Source organism: Salvelinus namaycush, chromosome 26 (assembly GCF_016432855.1).
Source record: "Salvelinus namaycush isolate Seneca chromosome 26, SaNama_1.0, whole genome shotgun sequence".
NCBI classification, from domain to species: Eukaryota; Metazoa; Chordata; class Actinopteri; order Salmoniformes; family Salmonidae; genus Salvelinus; species Salvelinus namaycush.
The window spans coordinates 25,275,284-25,293,239 of NC_052332.1; the positions used below are offsets into that span (position 1 = coordinate 25,275,284).

Sequence of the window (17,956 nt, forward strand, 5' to 3'; positions counted from 1 at the left end):
CTGCAGATAGAGAAATCATGTGTTAAGCTTTTGATCAGCATTTTCTTGTTAGTAATTTATCTACTAGACTAGAGACTAACTAAAGACTAACTAAAGACTAACTAAAGAAAACAAAATAATTGATGGAGGACCTGGTTCAATCAAAAGCTGTCATACATTATCTTTAGAATCCCAAGGTTCACACACATACACACACACAAACAAACAAACAAACAGAGAGAGAGAGAGAATCAATCAATAACATGTATTTTATAAAGCCCTTTTTACATCAGCAGTTGTCACAAAGTGCTTACAGTGCATATATTGCAAATATTGATATAATAACCATTATATTGAAGTAAACTTGGAGTCAAGTGATGATATGGTGTGTGGTCCTCCTACTACGACTGGGGAAGCCATGCAGTTTATTAGGCTACAGATGAAATAAATTATGATGAACTTCACAAGGTGGTGAACGTGCATGGTGATGAGCTTGATGCTCCTTTACAATAAATATATCGTAAAGATATTATTCTGGTTACATGATGATTGATGCTTAATATTCTCACTCTTATCCATAATAATTTCATCATGTAGACTATCCTATCCACACAGCCTACTTGCACTGTATCTGTGAGCTGTTGTCTAGAGCACACGTGGCAAGACCAGAGTAGGCATATTTGCTATTTTATAATTTTTTATTTAACTAGGCAACTTCTAACACAACAGTTTTTGTGACAAAACTATCGAGTTAAAAATGCAATGGACATGCGTTGAACTTTAGATTTTTATTAGGTACCTGAAAACTTAAGCGGAAAAGTACATTTTGTGTGCACTATGTCAGCACGCACAGATTTCTCTCCTAAACAAGTCTGTTTGGTGGAAACACTACAGGTGGGAAAATACGCATATTTTCTTTATGCTGATGTTTTTTAAATATTCGCATGAAAATCTGTCGCCAACCTTGCTTATGACATACATGTGATAACCAATTAAACACAACTATGGGCTGTATTAAACCACACATTCATCCTACCTTTTGATTAAAGGATGTTAACCAGGTATTACAGGGGTTTAGCCCAGAGAAAAGAGCACACAACCAGTGGATGCACTCCTCAAGAGGAAATCAATGCATCTTAATGACAGATCGTTAGTGACTCTGTAAGGGGAGTGCTTTTAATGGAAACAGCTCACTCTCACCTACGGACAAAGACCGATTGCACTGGGCACACACTGGTTGAATCAACGTTGTTTCCATGTCATTTCAATGAAATTACGTTGAACCAACATGGAATAGACATTGAATTGACGTCTAGGCCCAGTGGGATATCAAATCTGGCTACAGTATACTGACCGATTCTCATTATCACCATCAGTGGTTCAATAGTCTGCATCTGCAGAATTTCTTCTATATCATTTCTAGTCCCAAGTAGCAGTAACATTATATCTAAGGACACAGCACAGCATGATCAGATTAATGTTTTTGTCTGTCCTTATATTCAAATGGTTAGTGTTCATGTACAGGTAACTACCAACATAAAGTGTCTTAATAGGGCATTCGGCCAACACGAGCCAGAACAGCTTCAATGCACTTTGGCATAGATTCTACAAGTGTCTGGAACTCTGTTGGAGGGATGCGACACCATTTTTCCAGGAGAAATTCCATCATTTTGGTGTTTTGTTGATGGTGGTGGACAACGCTGTCTAAGCGCCACTCCAGAATCTCCCATAAGTGTTCAGTTGGGTTGAGATCTGATGACTGAGACGGCCATGGCATATGGTTTACATAATTTTAATGCTCAAACCATTCAGTGACCAATTGTGCCCTGTGGATGGGGGCATTGTCATCCTATGGGGGCGTAGCCATGGTAGCCAAAATAATGGCCTGCCCAGCATTTTTATACATAAAATAAAACGTTATTTGTCACATGCGCCAAAAACAACAGGTATAGACTTTACTGTGTAATGCTTACTTACGAGCCCTTTTCTGGAGTGGCCCTTAGACAGCGTTATACAAGGAGTACCGGTACTGAGTACTGAGTACTGAGTCAATGTGCAGGGGTACGAGATAGTTGAGGTAATATATAGAGTACATGTACTGTAGGTAGTCAATATGCATGTGTGTGAGAGATGTAGTGTGTGTGTGTGTATTGGAGTATCGGTGTGGTGTGTGTGTGTGAGTGTATGGGTAGAGTCCAGTGAGTGTGCATAGATCCAGTGCAAGTGGGTCAGTGCAAATTAAGAGGGGGTCAATGTAAATAGTCCGGGTGGCCATTTGATTAACTGTTCAGCAGTCTTATTGCTTGGTAGTATAAGCTGTTCAGGAGCCTTTTGTTCCCAGACTTGGCGTTCCGGTACCGCGGTAGCAGAGAGAACAATCTATGACTTGGGTGGCTGAAGTATTTGACTTTTATTTTTTTACATGACCCTAATCATGGTGGGATGTTAATTGCTTAATTATCTCAGGAACCACACCTGTGTGGAAGCACCTGCTTTCAATACACTTTGTATCCCTCATATCCCTCAAGTGTTTCTATTATTTTGGCACTTACAGAACATTTATATATGTTGCTTGTGCACAGCAGAATAGTTTAACTCCATAGAGTTTCTAGAGAGCTGACTCTTTATTGAACTTGGTGGAAGTGAACACCATGATTTACTCAGACACCTTAACTACTCTGTTATGGTTCAATGTGAAGTGGCTAAATTCTAAATTGATACTCCTCCAGATTTGTATACACAACCGCCAGCTCCTGAATGTTAATTTGCTGGGAGCCGGCTTGCTTTTATGACTTCTTTTGTTTGCCTTAAGCACTGTGGCGGCTTGTGGGAAGACTAAATTCAGACAGAGACAGGTTGCAGTTAAAACCAAATTAAAACCACCATTTTCTTCACCTGTTGAATACATTATATCTGAACAGTAAGCAGGTAGTGGTAGTCTGGGTGCTGAGGAATAATTGACCCACATGGTTGATAATAACATGGACCATCATTGCCACCCACATTTAACGTGACAGATGGGTTGTTGTTAGATGCGTTCAGTAAAAAGTGATATTCTCTCTCTCTCTCAATCTGTCCCTCTCTGCAGGCTCTGCTATGCGGCGCCGCTGGCTGATGGTACCGCTGCTCATGCAGGTGTGGCTGGCTGCATCTCCGTCCCTCAGCGAGCGCCCATGCCCCAAAAGCTGTCGCTGCGATGGGAAAATCGTCTACTGTGAGTCAAGCGCCTTTCGTGATGTCCCCAAGAACCTCTCAGGGGGCTGCCAAGGCCTGTCCTTACGTTACAACAGTCTGGCCAGTCTCAGAGCCGGACAGTTTGTGGGCCTCAACCAGCTCATCTGGCTCTATTTGGACCACAACTACATTGCCTCTGTGGACGTACTGGCTTTCCAAGGCGTTCGGAGGCTCAAGGAGCTGATCCTGAGTTCCAACAAGATCACAATGCTCCACAACACCACTTTCCACCCTATACCCAACCTCCGCAATCTGGATCTGTCTTACAACAAACTGGCGGCCCTGCAGCCGGGCCAGTTCCAGGGCCTCCGCAAGCTCCTCAGCCTGCACATGCGCTCCAACTCCTTGAAGAGCATCCCTGTGCGTCTGTTCCAGGACTGCAGAAACCTGGAGTTCCTAGACCTGGGCTACAACCGCCTGCGCAGCATCACCCGCAATGCCTTTTCAGGCCTGCTGAAGCTGACCGAGCTGCACCTGGAGCACAACCAGTTCTCCAAGATCAACTTCTCCCACTTCCCACGCCTCTACAACCTGCGGGCGCTGTACCTGCAGTGGAACCGTATCCGCTCCATGAGCCAGGGCCTCACCTGGACCTGGACCTCCCTGCAGAAGCTGGACCTGTCTGGCAATGATCTGCAAGAGGTGGATGCTACGGTCTACCAATGCCTGCCCAACCTTCAAACACTCAATCTGGATTCCAACAAACTGACCAACGTGTCCCAGGAGACCGTGTCGGCCTGGATCTCCCTGACCACCATCAGCCTGGCGGGGAATGTGTGGGACTGTGGCCCTGTGATCTGCCCCCTGGTGGTCTGGCTGAGGAACTTCAAGGGGAACAAGGAGACCACCATGATCTGCGCCGCCCCCAAGGAGGCCCAAGGTGAGAAGGTCATGGATGCCATAGACACCCACGGTGTGTGTCGGGCTACCGCCATCACACCCCTCACAGCCAGCACCCGGCCCACCCCCTCTAAAGGCCCAGACCAGACAGAACGCCACCCAGCCTACCCCACGCCCCACACCGGAGCTGGGAAGAGGGGAGAGGAATCCAGAGATGGCCCTACATCTTCAGCTGTCACCCCGCCCATGGAACCACCACCTGAGCATGAGTTTGAGCCTGTGTCCTTTCACAAGATTGTGGCGGGGAGCGTTGCCCTGTTTTTGTCTGTGGCGATGATCCTGTTGGTGATCTACGTGTCGTGGAAGCGCTATCCCAGCAGCGTCAAGCAGCTGCAGGAGCACTCTGCCGCGGCTCGCAAACGGCGGAAAAAAGCCAGAGAGACAGAGCACACGCTGAGCTCCCCACTGCAGGAGTATTATGTGGACTACAAGCCCACCAATTCGGAGGCCATGGACGTGCTTGTCAACGGGACTGGCTCCTGCACCTGCACCATCTCAGGCTCCAGGGAATGCGAGGTATGAACCACACCATCCGCCACCCCTCCTAAACAAATCTCTTCCACAGCGAGGCTACCTGAGGTAAATTCTTACACTGCTTTTGATAGATATTAACATATGTGGCTTTTACTTTAGTATCTCCCCTCTTGGATTGACTGTATCTATTTTTTAGAGGTTAGGAATGGTGTGTTGTGACGGGTAGCAGTTATGCGTCGCTTTGGGATCGCTTTGGGAATTCCTTGAGTAGTTTTCATTGTGTTCAAAGAAGAGTTTCGGTATTCACTTACACCCTTGTCTCTGTTGAGAGGAAAACATTGTTTGATGTAAAATTGTGATGAAACGCAAATAAGTAGAACCAATTACATTTACGATCCTAAATAATATCACTAGCTCAAAGTGTGCTGCTGGCTTTTTGTGATAAGTGATAGCTTTTTTCCATGAATTCTGAGAGGTAGTTTCAATTTCTTATTTAGGTGCAGGTTTTTTCTCCAAAATGGCAAAGGCATTGTTTTGTGTGTGTTTACCTTATCTCGGGTCTGTTTTTGATGAGCCACTTTGTTCAGATTCGTCCCTGGACACATGTTCGGGATGCTAATGGTCACTGTTGTGACAGCAAAGAGGTTCAAACTCCATTGATGACTTCATCTTATTCCTGATATAGCAATGACTCACAATGTATTTCCATCTTTGCCTCTCTTTCTTCATCTTACATTTATAATTACAGGTGTAAGTTACACACACTCACACAGGCCGTGTCCGTAGTCTTGCCTACTACTTACTAAAACGACATACTGTGTGCTAATACTTTTTAAAAGGCACTGTTTAGTTTAACAAATGCAGTGAGCAACACATCTCAGCATACTGTACGAGGCTCATCTACACTGATAATGAGTCATCTAATGCACAAGTTGCGTTTATTCCAGCCATTGGTTCATTTTGGTACAGCATGTCACCTTATGTGATTATCAGCTGTTGTCAAACACGCTTGGGTCTAGAAAGACGATTCTCTACCTCAATAGTGAGCAGCAAATTCTAGTAGATGAAAGCCGAAATGAGTATAACATCCTGGCAATTAAAGCATACAACATTTTCTAAATGTCACATACTACAAGACGTTCTATTTTCACAAACCCCACATGCCTACTATTTAGAACGCAAGTGCAGGTTTCAGACATGGCCACGGCCTCACAGCCACACACACACGGCCTCACAGCCACACACGGCCTCACAGCCACACACGGCCTCACAGCCACACACACACACACGGCTTCACAGCCACACGGCCTCACAGCCACACACGCACACACACGCACACACACACACACACACACACACACACACACACACACACACACACACACACACACACACACACACACACACACACACACACACACACATACACACACACACACACACACACAGTCTTGTACAGCTAACCTTGTGGGGACATACAATTCAGTCCCATTCAAAATCCTATTTTCCCTAACCCCTAACCCTAACCCTAAACCTAACCCTAATCCTAACCCGTACTCTTACCCTAACCCTAACCCTAACCTTAACCTTAACCTTAACCTTAACCCTAACCCTAACCCTAACCCTAACCCAAAAACCTAAACTTTATCCTAACCCTAAACCTAACCCTAGCTCCTAACCGTAACCCCTACAACTAACCCTAGCTCCTAACCTTAATATTTAACTTAATTCTAACCCTAACACTAATTCTAACCTTAACCCTAAACCCCCTAGAAATAGCATTTGACCTTGTGGGGACTAACAAAATGTCCCCAGCTGGTCAACTTTTTGTTCGTTTACTATTCTTGTAGGGACTTCTGGTCCCCACAAGAATAGTTAAACACGTCCACACACACGCACACACACACACACACACACACACACACACACACACACACACACACACACACACACACACACACACACACACACACACCTCAAACCCCTCCCCACAAACAAACACACACACACACACACATTATAGTGAAAACAAAAAAGGGACCAACCCAGCTCTGAAACGTCAGAAAGCATTTTAACCTTACTATAAAATGCTAACCTTATTATAAAATGATTAGCTAGCTGCTCTATAGTATGAGTCACTAATGATGTCCAAAGTATAATGTAGGACTGCAACATTTCCATTTACAGCAACTTGTCCTCTAAACAAAATAGACAAACAACACACACCACACACCACACAACATACACCACACTGTGGTACATGTACTACTGCAAAGATGCAGTGTCTGAAACTCCCATAAGGAGTGCCACTACTTGGGAATGTTTAAAATTAAAATAAACAAATGTCCAGTTATTTTTTGACAACATGGCAGAGTCTCAACAGAGATAAACTAAGCATACATTTCATTGTAATTTAAAAGTTTCCATGAACTCCTATGGTCTGTTCTGTCCTCTAAGTTGCACCATCTGAAAAAGTTTGGTTTCTTTTTAGGATCGTATTATATATAATGTGTTGTTTCTCTCAGATAACTTGCATATGACCTCAAATACGGATCTGAATAAACTGCTCTAAGATCAGTGTTCTCTGTGTTCAATGTGACTGTTAAGCTTTGATAATGCTAAGTGTCTTTTTGTATTCTGATGCTTGCCTTTGAAAACAGTCTGTCTGTCTGTCTGTCTGTCTGTCTGTCTGTCTGTCTGTCTGTCTGTCTGTCTGTCTGTCTGTCTGTCTGTCTGTCTGTCTGTCTGTCTGTCTGTCTGTCTGTCTGTCTGTCTGTCTGTCTGTCTGTCTGTCTGTCTGTCTGTGGATTTTGTGGCTTTGATTAGTTGGCCCACTCATATGCTTTTTTAAATACTTTGTTCCGCAAAATGTTAGCCTTACATGGAAGGTAATTGCTCAAAATGGTTCTTCAGAAAGTACAAAGTTAAAAGATACATTAATATTCCACTGCAATTTCAGGTTATTTTCCCCTTCTCCTTTTGGCAACTCTCATATTTATTCAGGCCTGAAAATGTGACAAGCAAAACAGTGTCTGCTAAAAGGATACAAAAACTTCACATTAAAGTATAATGATACATTTTTCTAATGACATCAGGGTCTTCCCTGAGGTAAATTTATATTTATTTCTTATCAATATCAAGGTCATAAAGTCAGATTGTGAATTGCTTGAAAGCAAATACACCTCAAACACTCTGAGGCTTGCCGGGGGCAAAAATATTATAGAAAAACGTATAGATGCTAGTGTCTTCGGTCGACAATTAGACATGTGTGGGACTTCAAACATTCACCGCTAGTGAGAGAACAACTCTCTCATCCTCCTAATCCTGTCTCTTACACACTGCGGTTCTGTGCCGTTGCCTTTCGCAGCGCTGTTTGATCCGTTCTTAATGAGGGTGTTAGATCACCAATATAGCAATCACATTACCTGGAAAGGAAGCAAAGACTGCTCTCTTACTTGGCACTCTGCACTTATACTCGCTACCTTGCTATCTCTCCTTCTTTCTTTCTCTCCTTGTCCTGCTCATGTTATTATCTCTACATCTTCCGTTCTTATTCTCTTATTCTCTGGCCTTTTCTCCTTTTTTTCCTTTTAAAATATACTTATACTTATTTAACTTAAGCCTCTACAGATATTTTATAACATGATGGGCCACTATTCTCTAGTAATGTATATCCAACCCTAGGGTATGTGTGTGTCCTGAATTAGTTTATTCCTACTGCGGCATAGAGAATTGTAGCATATAGGTTTACTTGTATTTCAGTATTTATAAAATGCTATGTGTGTTTTCAGATACTTTATGTTAATGGTTGCTGTGTCAATTAATGTATGCGTTTCTTGCATGTGTTAGAATTTTTGTTGCAGTTACGTATCTGATGCTTGCGATTGTAGTGCAGACCTTTTTCTCCTCGGGACAAAAATAACCTTATCAGGTTATTGTGGCTGACGGTGCCATTAGAGGCATCCTGTGCTGGAGGCACAGCAGCCTGGAGAGCTGGGAGGCAGGCACAACAGACAGGCAGACAGGCAAGCTGGCAGGTAGGCAGATAGACAGCTGGAGATACTGGCAGAGGTAGGCTGGCAGGTAGGCAGCGAGATAGGCAGAGAGACAGGTAGAACAGTAGGCTGGCAGCAAGACAGGTGAAAGCAGGTAAGCTTGCAGGGCAGGATACATAGATGGTAAGGAACTTGACACACAGACAGGAAAGGCAGTTAGGCAGGCCGAGAAATCGGCAGCCATCCAGACTAGAAGATGGATTGGCAGGGCTGGGTCCACACAGACACGCAAGACAGCTCTCCACAGACGGCTGTCCATCCTGTGATCACTGCCACATTTTTTTAGGGAGATCAGAGGTCTGTAGAGCAAAGTCCAGCAGATTGGCCTGTTTTCCTCTGTGGCTGGACCAAACTGCAAGGCAAAAGTGGAAACAACAGAGATTAAGTATCCTATCAAACCAATATCAAATCCTTTTACCTAATTAAGACCGGGTCAATTAGTATGTCTGTAACTTATTGAGGCAAGCTGTGCTGAATATATCATGATGTGACACACTACTATTCATAGATTCACTTTTGAGGAATGCACTATATATTCAAAAGTGTGGATTCAAATTAGTGGATTTGGCTATTTCAGCAACACCCGTTGCTGACAGGTGTATAAAATCAAGCACACAGCCATGCAATCTCCATAAACAAACAGTGGCAGTAGAATTGCCTTACTGAAGAGCTCAGTGACTTTCAATGTGGCACCTTCATAGGATGCCACCTTTCCAACAAGTCAGTTTGTCAAATTTCTGCCCTGCTAGAGCAGCGATCAACTGTAGGTGCTGTTATTGTGAAATGAAAACGTCTAGGAGCAACAACGGCTCAGCCGCGAAGTGGTAGGCCACGCAAGCTCACAGAACAGGACCACTGAGTGCTAAAGCGCATAGCACGTAAAAATCATCTCTCTTCGGTTACAACACTCACTACCGAGTTCCAAACTGACTCTGGAAGCAACATCAGCACAAGAACTGTTCACCAGGAGCTTCATGAAATGGGAATCCATGGCCGAGCAGCCGCACACAGGCCTAAGATCACCATGCGCATTGCCAAGCGTCGGCTGGAGTGGTGTAAAGCTCGCTGCCATTGGACTCTGGAGCAGTGGAAACGTGTTCTCTGGAGTGATGAATCACGCTTCACCATATGGCAGTCCGACAGATTAAACTGGGTTTGGCGGATATCAGGACAACGCTACCTTCCCCAATGCATAGTACCAACTGTAAAGTTTGGTGGAGGAGGAATAATAGTCTGGGACTGTTTTTCATGGTTCAGGCCCTTTAGTCCCAGTGAAGGGAAATCTTAATGCTACAGCACACACTTACATTCTAGACGATTCTGTACTTCCAACTATGTGGCTACCATTTGCGGAAGGCCCTTTCCTGTTTCAGCATGACAATGCCCCCGTGCACAAAGCGAGGTCCATGCAGAAATGGTTTGTCGAGGGGCCTCCCGAGTGGTGCAGCGGTCTAAAGCACTGCATCGCAGTGCTGAAGCGTCACTACAGACCCGGGTTTAATCCCGGGCTATATCACAACCGGCCGTGATCGGGAATCCCATAGGTCTGCGCACAATTGGCCCAGCGTCGTATGAGTTAGGGGAGGGTTTGGCCAGGGGGGCTTTACTTGGTTAATCACACTTTAGTGACTCCTTGTGGCGGACCGGGCACCTGCAGGCTGACCTCGGTCGTCAGTTGAATGGTGTTTCCTCTGACACGTTGGTGCGGCTTGCTTCTGGGGTAAGCATGTGGGTGTTAAGATGCACCGTTTGGCGGGTCATGTTTCGGAGGATGCATGCCTTGACCTTTGCCTCCCGACAACATTGAAATTGGGGGGGAAAAGTGGGGGGGAAATCAATAAAAATACAAATGAATGGTTTGTCGAGATCGGTGTGGAAGAACTTGACTGGCCTGCACAGAGCCCTGACCTCAACCCTATCGAACACCTTTGGGATGAATTCGAACGCAGACTGCGAGCCAGGCCTAATCGCCTAACATCAGTGCCCGACCTCAAGAAAGCTATTGTGGCTGAATGGAAGCAGGTCCCCGCAGCAACATCTAGTGGAAAACCTTCCCAGAAGAGTGAAGGCTGATATAGCAGCAAAGGGGGGACCAAGTCCATATTAATGCCCATGATTTTGGAATGAGATGTTCGACGAACAGGTGTCCGCATACTTTTGGTCATGTAGTGTTTATAGTTTAATTCATGCTTTCCTGCTTATGGAGTACGACACAGTTTCACAGTTCATATACCTTCTTCCTGTGCTTAAGTGTGTGTCTCTGCTTGACTGCTTGTGCAGGATATGGCTCATGCTAGGCTATTCTTCGAGGTCTCATATCTTATTTTCTTTTTTACTCTTTTCCCATGCTTCTTCGAGCACACATCATGTTTAGTTAATTATCTATCTATCTTTAGCCTTAGCCAGGCTCCTGCTCTATGGCAGTACTGCTACTGCTGCTGCTGCTGCTGCTGCATAGACTCTAATGCCGTTTGGCTGCATTCAACTGCAGGAAAATGCATGCCACTCATGATTGATGAGCTCTATTCTCCTATGCCGTGGTTTAGTATTCCACCCTCACATGTCCAGCGTACAGCCTTTTCACTTCAGAGGGACAGGATAGATTCAAACACGTGTTTGAAGTCGTTTACCGTCTCAACAACCTGTGTTTTCATCAATGTCATGCATCCCAAGTGTTGACTGGCATGGATGGGTGCAAGAGAGAGAGATATGGGGGAGGGAGGAAGGTAGAGAGAAGCGATGGAGGCATGACAGAGAGACAGAGCGAGAGAGAGCATGAGAGAGAGGGTTCGATGAGGGAGCGTGGGCACTCACCCACACACCTTCTCTAGAGTTATCTGGCCCATGAAGCAACCCTGAGAGCACAGCTTGCCATAAATGTAATAATATATTCTATGTCCGTCTTTCACTTTGAAATATAATGTTCACTTTCATCGATTAGATTAGCAAGGTAATAAAAGGTCTTCATTGACAAAATCAGCAATGGATATGTTTGGGATTGATTGTGCCATGACGCCAGCAAGGACACTTATGGACCAGAGCCCCTACATCCAACTCATTGATCGCCTCTTGGAAGATCATAATTATTGATTATAATAAAATAGAGGATACATAATGCAGAATTCCACTCAGCCTCTTTTCATGATTTCAATCACATACATCATTGTGGGACATAAATTACGGTAACTATACCTGGAAATCTGTCCAGAACCAGCTATTCGTAACCATGGTTGTGACTCCACTCTCTGAGGGTGTTTCACGGGGAGTTGGGATATGCAAAAAACAGATTGTCCATTTCACACATGTATATAATATACACTTGTACATGGGTTAAACAGGACAAATACAAGCACCCACCAAATGATGATGATGATGATTATTATAACTCATGGGAATGTATGTGGAGATTTTCTTAAAATGAGCCTCCATACCCACGGACCTCTATGGGGAATATATCTCACAATGCCCCTCTCATGGTGTCATCTGGTACTTTCTGATTGTTTTTGCATCAGTGGCCAATCAATCATGCTTCATTTCCAGTGATAGAGATATAATACCAACAGCTGTTTAGCCTTTGATGGTTGCATCTGTAGAGGGTATAGATTTTTTAGAGTCTCACTCTGAAGGTATGGGGCTTCTGCTTTCTCATTTCAGACCATTCATTAGTCCATTCAAGTTACTGTACTGTATGTCCTGTTAAGATCAGTGGACATGTTGCCTTTTGCTTTGGGTTGTTACTATCTAAAGTGGGACGCTTTCCAAAATGCAGCGTAATCAGTGCAAAGGGGGGCTGCACTTTTAATCAGACTATGCCACACACTACTTTGAGTCCATTTCTCTTAGGCTTAAATCTCTCTCTCTCATTTAATGCATTTCTGAATTGCTACTGTAGCTTCTCTCCGCTGACACATTTCAGCTGGCTCCCATTTTACAAGATAGTGAGATTCATATGGTCATAATGCCTTGAGTTATGTCTTTGCACACCCAGGAGGGTAAGAGAAACGGCTATTTTCTAATGTAAGCCTGTGACTAGTGTGGATGTCCTTGTGGTTTTGACCCAAGGATGTGGCCCAGTGGCAGCTACGCTGGCATTTCCATGTCAGAGCAGAGATAAACCAACCACTTTCACATTAAAGGATTAGGCAGATAATACTATTCGTTTTTTTCTATTGTTTTAATCAAGGCCCACTACTTCCATTTGCACATAATAATGGCAATGTTAAAGGCAGTAATCAACAGTCAGTGGAATAACCAGATTTAGTTTGACCGCTATAGATGATGAAAGTGGATTAATCCGTGCGGTAGACAGTGCAGTGCTTGAGTGAGATTAAAACTGGCGACTTCAATCTGGCTATCAGTTGAAGCGTGAATTACATCAATAATAAATTAGAAAACACACCCAAAAATATATAGGTCAGCATGGATAGAATGTAGGACAGAGAAAGGAAAATGTACTTTCATTGGTAATGGTGAGTGCCTATAGTTTAATTAGTTAAAACCACTTGCAAACGTTTTAAATCCTGGCTCACAGAAATACCGGTAGAACACTTTCCAAATCAATTTTAACATGTTTTAGCTGTTGTATCTGCATTTCTGGTTAAAAAAAGTTGTAAAAGTTTTAAAGTGATTATGTTTACCAGTTCATTCATTCTGCTTCAAAGAGGAGATAAGGGAGAAGTGCAGTTAGCTAGAAATAATACCAGATTGAGCAAGTGCAGTTAGGTAGAAATAATACCAACTGAGCTGAAATATACAAAGTTAAATAGAACTTATGGAAGGGAAGGGCAAAAGCCAGAGAGCAGGGAAGAGGTGAAGAGTTGTTGAAAGAGAGACAGACAGAGATGGATAGTTGTAGGGAGAGATGTGGACAGAGACAGGCTGCCTGGCTGCACATAGTTCTCACTCTGACCTGAGAGGTACAGCCTGCTTTATTTAGTGCCAATCACAGTTTTTAATGTCTGCATGGCGCATCATAATTTATTAGGATTATCATACATTTGTGCTGGGAGCTGGTGCAAGGACACTTGTGCTTCCCCCTCAAAATGAATTACTTGCTGCCAGGCCGGGCGTCAATCAGGCCAGAAATGGACTTCTCCAGGTTTTTCCACTTTGTTTTTCCCCAACCTTTCCCTGGAGCTTGGCAAAGCCAAGACCCTGATGAATATTAATCCTGTCATTCTCCACCATGGAGAGGGCCAAGGATGTTAGGTGGGAAAGGGCTGAAGGGGCTTGGCTGTTCTCTGTTTCTGTGTGGGGAGTAGAATGAACCCAAGGAACACTCAGCAAAGCCCTCTCCCTCTGTTTGATTATGCAGGGTGATGCAAGAGCCATTGAAAGTGTCTTCTTGAATGCAGTGGGGAGGCTATATTCTGTCTTTACAAGTAGTAAGGGCCCCGTCTCCCTGGTACTTGCATAAACTGGATTTTGATCCATTGATAATAACTTAAATTACTTACAGTAGGGTTGGCAGATGAGTGTGTAGGCAGGGGAACAAAGGGCAGGATTGTTGAGGAAGCTTTGAAGTTCGTGACCCAAGAATACCTTTTGGAGAGACCTGAAGTATTCTTGGAGCACTCAAAAAATATTTTTTTTAACCTAATAAAGGGATTTTTATTTGATTGCTGTATCAAAGCCCTGCCCTCTGACTCATTGCACTTCACGTGGGTGTAAGTGTCTTAGCACTGCAAACACTCACCCTCAGCCTATACCCCTTCAGTGCTCAGTGAGTGAGCTCATGACTTTGTGTTTTCCTGCCTATATGATGGGTTCTGGCAGTGCATCTGGTGAGGAGAGAGTATTACGTTAGACATGTTTATTTCCTCTTCAAATGAAGTGCTCAATTATGTGACCTCGATTCTCCTCCTAGTCTCCCGTAGGCTCAGACAGCCATGCAGTTAGCGTTAACTTGTTTTTCTGCTGAGATTATTGGCCTTTACTTTGTGTTTACCTAGTGTAAAGCTCCCACGCCCCATTGTGCAAGCTAAGGCATGACGAGGAACATGCAGCACATTACAACGAATGAAGCAGGCAAATCCATGTAACAATATGCAGACGTAGGGGTGTGGGGGGGGCTGGCACTGAGCTCAGTGGGAGTATGAGAGGCAGTCAGACTGAAAGCCTAATTAATCCAGCCTCCCTTAATTAGCCTCTGTCCCCTCTCTTATGCAAGTTCCAGTGCTCTCTCTCTTTCTCTCTATGTCTCTCTGTCTCTCTGTCTGTTTTGCCATATTTCTCCCTCGGCCTGTGAGGACGATGACAATATGCTGCAAGGTGATAAACAAGCTCTTTTTGCTGTGGAGGGCAGCTTAGGCGGAGGGTGTAGGTGTCTGAGCTGTCGCCTGTGTCGCCGCGAGAGGACGAGACAAAAGCCCAGCTGTGGGTCTGCGGGTGTTTTGGTCTTACATTGTTTTGGGGGAGATCTGCGGCGTGTCTTGCGAGGCAGGTGGTCATTGTGTTGCGTGATGGCACAGAGCCCCGAACACTGCACCTCCCTCCGTGTTCGTGTCGATTACTAATGCATCACTTTGGTGGACCACAGCCCATGCCATTGGTGAAAACAGAGAGAGTGGCCTCCAGCTAGACATGAATGTCAGGCTGTGGCTCTAGCTGCTGTGGCTGGTGCTGCTGCTGCTGCTAAACCATGCCAGCTATGCTGGGAGGCAAGATGTCGGCATGACTGACGTTTCCCTCTCTAAGGCCCAGGCGTTCTGTCTGTTACCAGCATAATGATGGCTTAAGTCTGTTATTCCATAGCAGCCCTCCCTGGCCTGACCAATCATCCTGAGTGTACTGCTGATCATGACTAACATTCTCTAGCGCCATGCTGCTATTTTGATGAACTTCATGATTAATTCGTGTTTTGATCAGGGTTTCTCCTTGTCAAATGTCTTCAGTGAAGTTTGATGCCAGATTAAGGATGACAAAAGTGATAAAAGTGTTGATATAAGAATGACTTGGCTATTTAATGCTAAAAGAAAAACATGTACAGGTTCACTTTAATTGTATAGATTTTTACCTTCATCAACATGAACTCATTTATCAGCATAGCACTTCATCGTATTAATGGTAATACCGCATTGTAGTATTAACTTTCATCTCAGTTTATTATGACACATGCTAAGTCAATAACCAGTTCTTTATGGTTATTATTGAAAGAGCAGGCCTTAAGGAAAAGTTTACCAATGTAAAACGTGGCTGTTTCTCAATGGTGTTTAAATGCTCACATGCATGTAAAAGACAGCTCCCAACCCTCATTGGATATATAATAAAGACTATGAAAAATTATGCTGAATAGATGAAGATAATTAAATGAATCTACCTCACTGCCAATGGACCCTGATATGATAAATATCTTTCTGGAAGATATTTTTTCTGAAGATGGTCTATTTGCATATCAAGGTCATAGTTCTCTCCCACTGCGTTTCAACAGGACACTCGCCAGATCGTTTTGCTCTTTCTCTTTTATCATCACCCACTCTTTTTCATCTGTGACCTCTCATTTCCATGGGGGAGGACACACTTTGTTGGATTATGGGTAATGGAGGAGTGGAGGTAATGGTCAAGGGATGGTTAGAGGTGAAGCTCTCTCTTTGAGTCATGAAATGTAAACATCTCTTTACTTTCTGACTGCCCTTGGATAATGTGATCATGGCATCCAATGTGTTTGATCTCTCGCATGTTGAGTCAGAATCTAATTATATGCACCACTGAAATGCTTATAAGCTAGTTATTTATAATGTATACTTTAAGATGTTCATATTGGGGATATTTTATGATGAATATGTTTCAGGTACATGCCTTTGAAAACCTTGGACCACCTTTAAGGTTTGATTGAACTTCTATACTGTGTATATGCCCATTTCTATACAGGCTAGAGTTTCACTTTGTGAAATGTTGCCTCGTCAAGCAGAGATGTCCTGAAGGTAAAGCATGGTCCTGCAAAGAGCAACCTCCAATCTCACCTCGAGCAATGACAGGTCAGGGTGGACAACATTGTAACACTGCACCTGTACACTGTAGAAAGCAACATGTCATGCCAGAAAAAGAGCTGTTGCTTTCAGAGGTGGTGTCTTTCTGCCTTACATGTTCCAGTGTTTCTTGGTTTGCTTGGTTCTCTCTAGGTGGTCTGTAAAAGCCTGGTGAGTTTGCATCTCTCCCTCCTGTGCCAGCAGACCTCCGCTCGGTCTATGAAGGCTCTACAGTATGTGAGGCTCTGTGGCTCTGTGGTCCAGCTGGTGTCAGCGGTGGCTGCAGACTTAACGACCGTAACCCTCAGGCTCCACCATAAGTCTTTAATTGGAAAACTATCTACTTTCTTCTTTTTTTGTGACCAATTTATTATTTTGTGTTATAATGCCTCCAACCCCTTTCCATCCCACCCAGCAAACCGAGGTTACCCATCAGTCGCCCTTCCACCTATCCATCCCCTGAGTCTCCCCCCACACCCTCCCCCATACCACCGCTTCCTTGTGGACCTGAAAGCAAATAAAGTAACAAAAGTCTAAATATATATCTAAATAATTGGTTTGTTTCTGTGGGGCTTTATATATTTGTCCAGGCCTCAATTGTTCCTTGACTAGCACCATTCATTCTCTCTGTGGATAATTCTGATGTTAGAACTTCTAACAGAAACTGATGGGAGAGAGTGGTTGGCGTCTTAAAGCCAATTTTTTTTGCAGCAGTGCTGCCTGCCAGCAGTAATCTTCTCTAATTGATTGAGAGATTCAAGGGGCTATCATCATTAAGTAACATAATAGTGCAATGCAATGCATTGAATATTTAAATTCATGCACTTCTAAATTTGTTTTGTAACTTTTCCCCAAAAGCTTTTAACTGCAGGGCACTCCCACATATGAAGGAATGTGCCTAACTGATTTAGGGTACACAGTGAACAGTTTGTACTGTAGATGGGTCCAATTTCATCGTAAAATGTATCCATGGTGTTAAATACAGTTTGGATCAAACTTTAAAGGTGCTACACAAAAGATTTATTTGTATTTTTATATAGAAATTTCAGAAAAGGTCCTTAATATATCTGGCACTAATAGTAGAATGATAGTGTTTCACTACTTAACCGCCAATGTTGTGATTGGATGTGATATTTGCCTATTGATTTTTTCCTCCGGAGCAGCATCTGTTGTTATCGAGTGAAAATCGCTAATTTCCTAGTTCTACACTGTTCGCTCAATTTCAGTTTATGTGAGAAAACAAGAACTTAATAGTATAGGGAATCATTGTACCATCTAAATCACTGTGAAATACACTATTGGTTGAAAGTTTTAGTACACATACTCATTCAAGGGTTATTCTTTATG

General features: G+C 43.7%; 1 protein-coding gene across 1 annotated transcript in view; it reads left to right on the forward strand.

Moving 5' to 3' along the window:
• LOC120021016 (leucine-rich repeat transmembrane neuronal protein 4) overlaps positions 1-17,956 on the forward strand; it is a 153,227-nt gene that overhangs the window by 7,373 nt on the left and 127,898 nt on the right. The window contains exon 2 of the mRNA XM_038964675.1: positions 3,068-4,629. Coding sequence (XP_038820603.1) covers positions 3,068-4,629 — 1,562 coding nt within the window. The remainder of the gene's footprint in view (positions 1-3,067; positions 4,630-17,956) is intronic.